Source organism: Anomaloglossus baeobatrachus, chromosome 5 (assembly GCF_048569485.1).
Source record: "Anomaloglossus baeobatrachus isolate aAnoBae1 chromosome 5, aAnoBae1.hap1, whole genome shotgun sequence".
Classification (NCBI taxonomy): Eukaryota; Metazoa; Chordata; class Amphibia; order Anura; family Aromobatidae; genus Anomaloglossus; species Anomaloglossus baeobatrachus.
Genome location: NC_134357.1, coordinates 556,273,685 through 556,286,104, shown reverse-complemented (window position 1 = coordinate 556,286,104; position 12,420 = coordinate 556,273,685). Strand labels below are relative to the sequence as shown.

The 12,420-nt window shown below is 41.3% G+C and overlaps 1 protein-coding gene across 1 annotated transcript in view; it reads left to right on the top strand.

Annotated features, from left to right (window-relative positions):
• The window catches only part of LOC142312995 (uncharacterized), a 31,805-nt gene extending 27,025 nt beyond the window's left edge, over nt 1–4,780 (top strand). The window contains exon 5 of the mRNA XM_075351983.1: nt 1,967–4,780. Coding sequence (XP_075208098.1) covers nt 1,967–3,015 — 1,049 coding nt within the window. The 3' untranslated portion in view covers nt 3,016–4,780. The remainder of the gene's footprint in view (nt 1–1,966) is intronic.
• Nucleotides 4,781–12,420: the final 7,640 nt, after the last annotated feature.

The window sequence follows — 12,420 nt, the reverse complement described above, 5'->3', positions numbered from 1 at the left end:
CAATACAAACTGCCCCTCAAAAATGGCATGCGACGCTCACTGTCATTGGTCAAATCATGTGATGTAAGGACCAATCCTCTCCGTTAAACCACGTGGTACCGGAAGTCCAATGACATCGGCATCGCATCACCATCATGAAAGCAGGGGGAGGGCGTGACTATTAGACCTGCGCAGATTTGATTTGAGGGCTATCATTTATAAGCATGTATTTTTTTACTTGAAACCACCCCCGGAAGAAGGATTAAACACCGAAACCTGTAGGTCGGGGCCTGGTACCCTCATTTCACATTCAGGCACGTTGGGCTGCACACTGCCGTGACTCTGCATTGATTTATGTTTTGTTTGTATGGGTCATTGTATTTACTGTGTTGGTCACGGCAGGGCACTGATTGCCTGTCTAACACATTCCAGTGTTTGAAGCACTTGTGTTTTTGCACGGGTGCCTCTCAGCTGGATCTCCACAATTTTTGGCTTTTTTCAGTGTGGTCCTACGTGCCAGTGTGCTGTGAGGGCGCCATCTGCTGGTGTTTACTGTCTGACTCTATGTTTTTTACATCTTATGTAATTTTTTCCTGCTTGCTATGATGTTTTCATAATATTTAATAAAACTATCTATACACCTTTTGCAACTAAGTCGTTGTACAGAATTTTTTTCTTTTCTCAGACACATGTTAGCACAGAATCCTTCACACATCAGTGCAAAACGCTGTTGAAGGTGCATATAGCCATCCATGTGCATTGATTTCGGCACATGTGTGTTCTCAGTGCGCTATCTTTGATAACACACAGGGAGCAGGAACGTTTTGCTTACCTATCCCCGGCGTTGCTTTCCCTTGGTGCTGCTGTCTCCAGCGCTGCTGCTTCCGGGTCCATGGTGCAGTCAATATCCATAAACATAAATGAGCAGGCCTGGAAACAAGCGGAAGCAGCGCCGAAGACAGCAGCGGTGGAGACAGGTGAGTATGAAAAAATAATTTTATTTCAAAGACTTGTGCAGGCCATGTAACATTAGTGCTACTGTAGAAAAATGGACATGTTACTCTGTGGAGCTTATGTACACGCATGAGCTCCACACGGACACACTTCCATGTGAAAACGGAAGTGTGTGCAGGCCGATTGATTTTAATGGATCTACGTGACCACTGGGCAGCGCGTCTATAAGGATAGCCCACATTGCCTAGGCACCTCCCATAGTGGAGGATGGCATAATATCTAGTGCCTCTCAACCATGGGCTGAGAGGCACTTCTAGGTTAGGGCTTGCTGGCCCTTTAAGAGTAGGTACTTGCGCGTGCCCTAAGCGCACTCCTAGGAGAAGGCAGCAGGACACTGCAGCCACCGTTGAGCAACTGGGATGGTAAGTGTGCCTGGATCCCCTCCAGCGAAAGGGAGCAGGACAGTATGGGGAAGCAGTTACAAGCTATTTTATAATTAAAGGGAACTTCCCATCTATTTTCTGCTGCAGGGCAGGATGGGAAGGAGGTGACGTCGGGTCATCTTCCAGCGCTTGCGCAGAACGCTTGAGGCAGAGGGGAGATCGCGGTCACGAGATTATGGGCGGGCACTTGCGATGCAATTACAGCGCCGCCCATTATCTTGTGCCTGCGACCACGTCACCAGCGGTCCTCGCGTGCACGGGAACTCGGGCGCAGTGGGCGGCGTCCTGAGATATGAAATGGAGCAATGGGGGTCGGCGTCAATCTGCAGGAGGGACAGCAACGGACGCAAAAGAGCCCGTCCCCATGGATAATTTACAAGAATTGCAGGGAAAAAGGTACAACTTTATAAAGTGTTTGTTTAATTTGGTTTCAAAGGGGGCACAAAAAGTACAGGAACCTTGCTAGAATGCAGCCCAGGAGCTGCAGAGGGGGAAACTTTTAGGTTTAAAGCTACATTTCTGATGACAGTTTCCCTTTAATATATCAGATTTAAGGATATATAATTAAAAATTATTTATATTCTTTGCAGATGACTGTATTACGAGATTAGAAGCACAACTGACAACTTCAATGTTTAAATCAGGAGACCTTGGTATCACACAAGATATTACTGAAGTGAATGCCACTATTCCAGATATATCATCATCCCTTCACAGCAAAGATCTATCATCTGATTCTATTAAACAACTCTTACCTTCCGATTCATCACAGACTATTAAAAAAAATAAATGTCACAAAAGAGGCATTAAAAATCAGAGTGCTCTTACAGTAAAGAAGCCATATTCAACTTCAGAATTTGGAAAAATCCATCAAACAATTCACACAGGGGAGAAAAGATTTTCTTCAGACTCTGTTTATTACCAGAAAAGTCACACAGGGGAGAAGCCATTTTCATGTTCAATATGTGGAAAATATTTTAAGAAAAAATCAAATGTTGTTCTACACCAGAGAACTCACACAGGGGAGAAGCCTTTTTCATGTTCAGAATGTGGGAGATGTTTTGCAAATAAATCACATTGTGTTAGACATCAGAGAACTCACACAGGGGAGAAGCCTTTTTCATGTTCAGAATGTGGCAAATGTTTTGCAGATGACTCAAGTCGTGTTAGACACCAAAGAATTCACACAGGAGAGAAGCCTTTTTCATGTTCAGAATGTGGGAAGTGTTTTGCACGTAAATCACAGTTTGTTATACACCAGAGAGCTTACACAGGGAAGAACCCATATTCATGTTCAGAATGTGGAAAATATTTTACAGAAAAATCAAGTCTTGCTAAACACAAAAGAATTCACACAGGGGAGAAGCCTTTTTCATGTTCAGAATGCGAGAAATGTTTTGCAGCTAAATCAACTCTTGTTATACATCAGAGAATTCACACAGGGGAGAAGCCATATTCATGTTCTAAATGTGGGAAATGTTTTGCAGATGACTCAAGTCGTGTTAGACACCAAAGAATTCACACAGGGGAGAAGCCTTTTTCATGTTCAGAATGTGGGAAATATTTTGCAGATCATTCAAGTCTTGCTAAACACAAAAGAATTCACACAGGAGAGAAACCCTTGCCATATTCAGAATGAGGGAAATATTTTACACACAAATGGCATCTTTAAACATCATAACTCACACGTGTAAAATGCATTATAGTACGTAGAAGGTGACAAATGTTTTACTTGAAAATTATAGTTTGTTGACCACTTTGAAAAATTCACATGGGAAGAAACCATATATTTGAGAAACTTAACAATGCACCTAGGACGGAGTAATCCTATTGTTGAGATGAGACTTCAATGGGTCTCTTAAAGTCTGACTGCCGTGTCCAAATTATGTAGAATGTTGTGTGTGCACGTGAGATAGATAGATAATCATTAAATAGACCAATTATGACACTCTCTCTCTCATGACTGGCACAAATCTCCAACTGTTCTTTATTTTCAAACCAAAGCTTTTTATAGTATGGGTGTAAACAAAACCATAGTCCAATCAAGTATCGCAGGCTGGACTCAGGATGTACAGGAATTTCCATAGTCTCTGCTGGATTGGTCAGTCCAAACTTTAGAAATTCCTTTGTTCCTTAACTTCTTTGGGAGTTGTCTAGGATATAGCAGCCATCTTTAAGTTACATGTGCTGGTATACTGTATTAAGGATAATCACTAAATATGCAAAATATATATATTTATGTGTGTTAGTAAAAAACAAAAGCATTCATAAATATGTGTGTTAGATTACATTAACTAAGCTACATACCTAGTCTATGAAATGGCTGAATTAAGTATTTTTGGTTACTCAATTCTTATCCTCAACAGTCCCCCCTAAAAAGACTTTTATTTCTGCCATTTCTGAATTCTAAGGGTACTGTGTTCCCTTAGGCCTCTTTCACACGTACGTGCCTCTGGTGCGTGTTTGGCAGTTTTCTCACGTACCGGAGACAAGTACACATGTAGACCTATTTATTTATATGGTTTTAGACACACGTAAGTATTTTCGCCCGGAACGTGTGTCCGTTCCGTACTTACGTGTGTTTCTCACAGCAACATGTCCGTTTTCTCTCCGGCATCACGGGTGTCACACGTAATGCAAACGGACCACACGGATCTGTTCCGTGTGACACGCATCGGAGAAACGACATGTGTCTATGAGAAAAAAAACCAAAACTTTACTCACCTTCTCCAGCCCTGCAGTCTCTGCCGCTGCTGTCACTTGCGACCGACCGCCGCTCATTATGCTCATTGAATATTCACTTCGGCTGGAAGCAGCAGCAGCGGGGAGTCGGCGGGACCGGAGACTGTAGATCAGGACCACGGACAGCGACGCCAGGGACAGGTGAGTCGAAAGTTCCCGTTCTCCGTGTGTTATCATGGATAACACACTGAGAATACACGTAGCCCATAAACCTGGCTCACGGAGTGCAAAACGCACCTTTGACACGTCTGTGAAAAACGTGCCTGGTTTTTCACGAATGTGTGAAAGAGGCCTTAGGAAGAGAGGTAGAGATATCTGTGCGGAAGACCTGCCTAACTGAACATTGAGGCATGGGCGGAAAGGGGTTTTCTTCACCGTTTTGAGACCAAGGACTCCTAGGCGAGTCCTCACCCTTTGTAGTTGGACTTTCCCATGTCTCAAGGTTCTCTAAGTCCTCTCTTCTACCTATATTGGCAATGATGGTCTGAGACTGTACAGGTCTTTTGAAAAGGATAAATATGAGCAGGATGCTCAGTGCAGCTCTGGTAGGTCGACTCTACTGCAAAGCGAGGCGTTAATCCATTGAAGCATTGATCCTCCTGAATTGTAAAGCGCTGCGGAATATGTTGGCGCTATAGAAATAAAGATTATTATTATTATTATGAAGTTTCTGCGGTTGGATTAGCTCATCTAGTGTTGACTCATGGCTCTTCCTCACTTGTCCTTTAGGATCAATCAGTCCCCTGACTGGAAACCATATACTACTAGCTCTGATTTAAGATCTGGAATTGGAGAATATACCTGTTTATCACACTATTTAGTCAATCATAAAAATTGTACATGCCTGTGCTAAACCAAAAAATATCTTACATAAAGACCTGTTTATTACGAAAAGAAAGCAAAACATACATTTTGTTCACGATTTGCCAGTTTCCACTTTTCTATAAAATATACACACTTTTGTTACTTCTGTAAACCCATTTTTTTTTTACATACTACCTTCATCATGTACTTCTCAGCAATAACGTCGTTTTCTGCACTGGAATGCCTCTGACCAAACCTGAAAAGAAATCTACACAACACGCACAAATTTGCATAAAACCTGCTCATGGTATACATCTATAATCAGTCTGCAGTCTCTGAAATGGGTAGAACAGGTGCAGAGTGTGTTTCTGCGGACTCTTTACCGTTTCTTTCTCACATTGTTTTAGGCACATGTCTTTCAAGACTGGGTGAGTCTACCCACCTGGGTACTGAACCCTGGTGTCACCAAAGCACACACTGATAACTGTCTTTCACAAATGTTAACTGGGCCATCAATGAAAAGAGAGCTCTTGGCAGAGAAAGCTTACCACCCTTTATCCACAGACCTTCCTCAGTCAGCTGGCTCCCTGCGTCTCACACTCCGATTCTTGTTGAACCATTTGTTCCTGTAGGGATTTAAGAACACAAGGAGTGGAAGGTGTCACCAACGACGTGACAGGTGCCACCGAGGTATGGTCCGTATTGGTGAAACACTCTCAACTCTAGGCCCGTTCATTACTTATTTGTCGGCTACACCTGTGCGAGCATCTCCTCTGGCTCCATCACCGTCAGCTTAGGTCTAGACTTTATCTTTAGTATACCTAGCTCATTTGACAACAGGAAAAAATTACAACCTACATCCACATTTAACCATTTCACCCACTCCTGTTCTACCCATCTAGAGAGGGCATTAATGCATCACTGCCTGCTGTACCAATAGGAGGGGAGGGAGTGGTTCAAATTTTGATTACCTCATGTTGTGTAAACCGTAGCATATCCAGTGTAGAATCGACCAACATCTTGTTCCATCTATGAAAACAAAAAACTAAAAATATGCATTAGATCATTCTTATAACATTAAATCTTACCATGATACAGTTAGTGGTCATCTATACTTTAGCTAGTTGAAAATAATAAATAAATAAACATATAGGACAAGAGTTTCCTATTTCAGTTAACAGATATGCTTCAGAGTTTCTACTGCTGGAGAAATATAATAGATGACTTCTCCCCCCTTTTTTCTTTTTTGTTTTTGTGTACCAATCTGGCAAAGTTCATAATTTTTATGCTGCTATTCTCTAAAAGGAAAATAAGACAGCAAGCAATAAATTAGCTACATATTAGAAACTAAAGCAAGACAAACACTGGAAATAACTTATATCTCTACAACAATATACATTGCTGAGGAATTTTGAAACCTTACGATAGACAACAGGGTTCGTATATACTGTATCTATAAAAGAAAGGAAAACCTTTTCATAGTAGGAATAACTGAGACATGGTTAGATGACAGCTATGACTGGGCGGCTAACCTGCAAGGATATGAATTGTTTAGGAGGGATCATAAAAACCAGAAAGGGGGTGGAGTCTGTCTACAGTATATATAAAGTCCAGGGGGTGGAGTCTGTCTGTATATAAAGTCCAGTTTAAGGCCCTGACTAAGAGAAGATATACAAGAGGGAAATGAAGAGGTGGAGTCTCTATGGGTGGAGATACAAGAAGGAAAACTAATAAAATCCTCATGGGGGTTTGTTATAAGCCACCAAATATTAACAAACTACTGAAAATGTATTATTGAAACAAATAGACAAAGCAGCAAATCACAATGAGGTGATTATTATGGGGGACTTCAACTACCCTTATATAGACTGGGAAACTGAAATCTGCATATCTCAGAAAGGAAACCGGTTTCTGTCAGTAACCAATCATAATTATCTTTATAAGTAAAATGAGAAAGCCTGGGTTTGAAGAAAATGTGTGTAGATGGGTACGTAGCTGGCTTAGTGATAGAAAACAAAGAGTGGTTATTAATGGCACACTCAGATTGGGCCACGGTTACTAGTGGGGTGCCACAGGGATCTGTATTGGGCCCCCTACTTTTTAATATATTTATTAATGATCTGGTAAATGGCTTACAGAGTAAAATATCAGTATTTGCAGACGATACAAAACTATGTAAGGTAGTTAACACAAAGGAGGACAGTTTGCAACTACAGATGGATTTGAGTAAATTGGAGAATTGGGCAGAAAAATGGCAGCTGAGGTGTAACACAGATAAGTGTAAGGTTCTGCACATGGGAAGGAGAAACAGATGCTATAATTACCTACTAAATGAGAAACTGCTGGGGAAATCAGACATAGAAAAAGACTTAGGCATCTTAGTCAATAAGAAGCTAAATTGGAGTGCCCAGTGTCAGGCAGCTGCCACCAAAGCAAATAAGGTGATGGATGCATTAGAAGAGGTCTGGGGGCAAGAGATGAAAACATCATTCTCCCTCTGTATAAATCACTCGTCAGACCATACTTGGAGTATTGTGTGCAATTTTGGGCATCAGTGCTCAAGAAAAACATTACTAAACTTGAAAGAGTTCAGAGGCGGGCTACTAAAATAATATATGGAATGGGTGCATTACAATACCCAGAAAGGTTATCAAAATTAGGTCTATTTACTCTAGAAAAGAGAAGACTTAGGGGAGACCTAATTAATATGTACAAGTATATCAGAGGGCAATACAGAGATCTCTCCCATCATCTGTTTGTACCAAGGACTGTGACAAGAACAAGGGGGCATTCTCTTCGATTGGAGGAAAGAAAATTTCTACATCATCATAGAAGAGGGTTCTTCACGGTAATAGCAGTGAGGCTCTGAAATTCTCTTCCTGAGAAAGTGGTGATGGCCAACTCACTGAATGAATTTAAGAGAGGAATGGATGCTTTTCTTGAAAGCAACAGTATAGAAGGTTATGAACAACATAATATTACAGGTAGATAGTTGACCCAGCTTAGGAGTCGGGAAAGACTTTTTTTCCCTATGAAGTTAATTTAATCATTCGGGTATGAGCAGGAAACTAGAAATGTGAAATTCTGAACTTAAAGGGTTAATTGAGTTGGGAGGGGTGACATTCCATTCTCATTCCCTCTATTGTTAAACTCCAGACAGCCTTTTTAACTTTCCGCTCCGCTCTTCGGATGCATTGCTTAATGCTTTTACAAATGGATATAATACCTTCTGACATCATTGGGGTAAGTCTTTTAAGATTTTTAGATTAGCTAACACGGTACAAAGTATGTATTTACCTACCTCTATTTTAAGATATAATGCTGCTGGACTTTTAGAATGCCAATTGTTTTATGTGGGCTGTTACCTCTTTCTATTTACCAATTCTTTAAATATTTTTGCTTATTTATCTCTGACTTGCATTTATTGGATAGCTGAGTAAGCAAATATACTATTTTATACTTATTCAAATGTGTTAGTCATGTATACCAGAGAACACCTCTGCCCACCTAAAAAAAATAAAAAAAATAAAAAATAAGTTTAAAGGGGAGGGGTTGAGAACTTTGGACAAAGAACCATTGAGAGGAGCATGGCTAAGCTGGGTGTATACGGGGAGTGTCTACATTATTATGCATTTATGTGCTCTGCTATAGGCTACTATTCTATAAACGCCTACATTTATGCATGATTCCTATGCTGAACAAGGGATTCAAAATAACAAATTATGCACTTGTAAACTCTCAATATTCTCACTATGCTAAAAGAATCCCAAAAATCTTTCAATTATCAAACAGATGCTTTAAGAGACACAACCTAGCACAATTACATGTACATTTAACACTTGGTCAATTATTTTTTTTTTCTGCAAATCATGAGTAGCTGCCTACCCTCATTTTTGAGATGTGGGGGCTGTATCTGCAGAGGAATGTGCATTCCAGATTGCGAAGGGGGGCTGTGCTGCCAGTCTTTTCCCCATCTTTTCTTTGTTAGAATGATCCTATTAGGAACATTTTTGAAACTGAACTAAGGAGTGATAACTCCACAATCTCATCATAGATTCTTTACACTACCTATGTCCATCGTACTGGGCTGCAATTTATACAACCTCTTGCAATTCTCAGCTCCTGTAGGAAAAAACAATCTCTTCTTGAACAGAGTATACATAGTGCTCTAATTGGATTGGCTAAGTCCAATTTGAATCCTTTCCCACCTCGTTGTATATCTTTCTAATACCCAATCACAACAGTGGTGCGTGTCTGAATACACAGGGGAATACGCTGATTCTAACACTATCATTTACCTGAACCCTTCCCTCCTCGCTTGTGTGAGCAGTGGATGTATTATATAAAACACAGGGGAATTGCTAGTTGCCACACTTCTGTTCAAATCGAAAACAAACTCATGATTGTAAAATACTGAAAGCTGAAAACGTATAAGCCAACTACTTCCTGTTCCAAATTTCACAAGCTAAGTAATCCCCCCTCCTTGCTCTCTGTGTAAAGACTGCAGCACTGCCCCTGCTTCCTGGCCCCTGCTCTGTCCCCACACAACAGCCGTGGGTAATTGACCCCCCTTCTCTCTGCCTAACTCAAACAGCCATTGGTAATTGTTGACCATCCTTGCTTTCTTCTCCTGTCCGTAATGAGTCACAGATGTCAGTCCGCTGCATATGAGCCTGTGGGCAGTGCTATGGCCAAGTCTGTGGGCAGCTGCTGCTACTAGCCCCCTAAGTCTCCCTGTTTGCAGGTCCGTGACACACAGGTAGCCAGATCCTGTTCAATAACCTAGACCCAGTACTCAAGGAGTCAGAGTTCTTTCCTTTTTTCAAGGCCACCGGCGAAAAAAATTGGAACACTGTAGGTCTGCAGTGTAATTTCTTTCCCAGATCAAACGCCAAACCTTTCTCCCAAAACCTCCCGACCCACAGGCAAAACAACACATACAATGTATATGAAGCTCACCTGTGGTTTGTGATAGTGCTCAATTCTCATTGTCGAGGGACCCTCGGGTACTTGGAAACAGCCTCCTGGATCCGAAAGGGTAATTTAGCCAATAATTCTTTCGGTGGCTCCACGTTTGGTGCGCCAACTGTTGAGATGAGACTACAATGGGTCTCTTAAGGTCTCACTGCCGTGTCCAAATTATGTAGAATGTCGTGTGTGCACGTGAGATAGATAATAATTAAATAGACCAATTATGACTCTCTCATGACTGGCAAGCAACTCCAACTGTTCTTTATTTTCAAACCAAAGCTTTTTATAGTATGGGTGTAAACAAAAGCATAGTCCAATCAAGTATCGCAGGCTAGACTCAGGATGTATAGGAATTTGCATAGTCTCTGCTGGATTGGTCAGTCCAAACTTTAGGAATTCCTTTGTTCCTTAACTTCTTTGGGAGTTGTCCAGGATGCAGCAGCCATCTTTAAGTTACATATGCTGGTATACTGTATTAAGCATAATCACTAAATATACAGTATATACAGTGCCTACAAGTAGTATTCAACCCCCTGCAGATTTAGCAGGTTTATACATTCGGAATTAACTTGGCATTGTGACATTTGGACTGTAGATCAGCCTGGAAGTGTGAAATGCACTGCAGCAAAAAAGAATGTTATTTCTTTTTTTATTTCTTTTTAAATTGTGAAAAATTTATTCAGAGGGTCATTTATTATTCAACCCCTCAAACCACAAGAATTCTGTTTGGTTCCCCTAAAGTATTAAGAAGTATTTCAGGCACAAAGAACAATGAGCTTCACATGTCTGGATTAATTATCTCTTTTTCCAGCCTTTTCTGACTAATTAAGACCCTCCCCAAACTTGTGAACAGCACTCATACTTGGTCAACATGGGAAAGACAAAGGTGCATTCCAAGGCCATCAGAGACAAGATCGTGGAGGGTCACAAGGCTGGCAAGGGGTACAAAACCCTTTCCAAGGAGTTGGGCCTACCTGTCTCCACTGTTGGGAGCATCATCCGGAAGTGGAAGGCTTATGGAAGTACTGTCCATAAAAAAAAGGCCTGGACAGCCTTTGAAAGTTTCCACCCGTGCCGAGGCCAGGCTTGTCCGAAGAGCCAAGGCTAACCCAAGGACAACAAGGAAGGAGCTCCGGTAAGATCTCATGGCAGTGGGGACATTGGTTTCAGTCAACACCGTAAGTAACGTACTCCACCGCAATGGTCTCCGTTCCAGACGAGCCCGTAAGGTACCTTTACTTTCAAAGCGTCATGTCAAGGCTCGTCTACAGTTTGCTCATGATCACTTGGAGGACTCTGAGGCAGACTGGTTCAAGGTTCTCTGGTCTGATGAGACCAAGATCGAGATCTTTGGTGCCAACCACACACGTGACGTTTGGAGACTGGATGGCACTGCATACGACCCCAAGAATACCATCCCTACAGTCAAGCATGGTGGTGGCAGCATCATGCTATGGGGCTGTGTCTCAGCCAAGAGGCCTGGCCATCTGGTCCGCATCCATGGGAAGATGGATAGCATGGCCTACCTGGAGATTTTGGCCAAGAACCTCCGCTCCTCCATCAAGGATCTTAAGATGGGTCGTCATTTCATCTTCCAACAAGACAATGACCCAAAGCACACAGCCAAGAAAACAAAGGTCTGGTTCAAGAGGGAAAAAATCAAGGTGTTGCAGTGGCCTAGTCAGTCTCCTGACCTTAACCCAATTGAAAACTTGTGGAAGGAGCTCAAGATTAAAGTCCACATGAGACACCCAAAGAACCTAGATAACTTGGAGAAGATCTGCATGGAGGAGTGGGCCAAGATAACTCCAGAGACCTGTGCCGGCCTGATCAGGTCTTATAAAAGACGATTATTAGCTGTAATTGCAAACAAGGGTTATTCCACAAAATATTAAACCTAGGGGTTGAATAATAATTGACCCACACTTTTATGTTGAAAATTTATTAAAATTTAACTGAGCAACATAACTTGTTGGTTTGTAAGATTTATGCATCTGTTAATAAATCCTGCTCTTGTTTGAAGTTTGCAGGCTCTAACTTATTTGCATCTTATCAAACCTGAATACAAGTCACTAATAGGGACCTACTGAATAATTACAAGGAATACCACCTTCTAAATTATTAATTCAACGACAAAGTGGCTTTATTCCAAAACATATAATTTTATTATTACCAAAATAAACATACATGATTAATATAAGCAAGGTATGCACAACCAGAGGTGGATGCAATAAAGGCCACAATTGTAATGTTACTAATAATAAATATAGCACAGCTGTATCAACATAGCACGCAGGGCTAATTAATTGGTCACCTAAATGGTGCATAGAACAGTATCTATCTATACCCGCTTTTACCATGAACTAAACATATGACAGTACAGTTAATGCAGCGTTACCAACCAGTATAAGATTTAGTCAGTAAACCGGTATAACATAGCTGCATTAACATAACCTGCAAGGCTCATCCGTCACTATACCTCTGAATTCAGGAGGGTAGCTCTACATCAATTGATTGGTCACCTAAT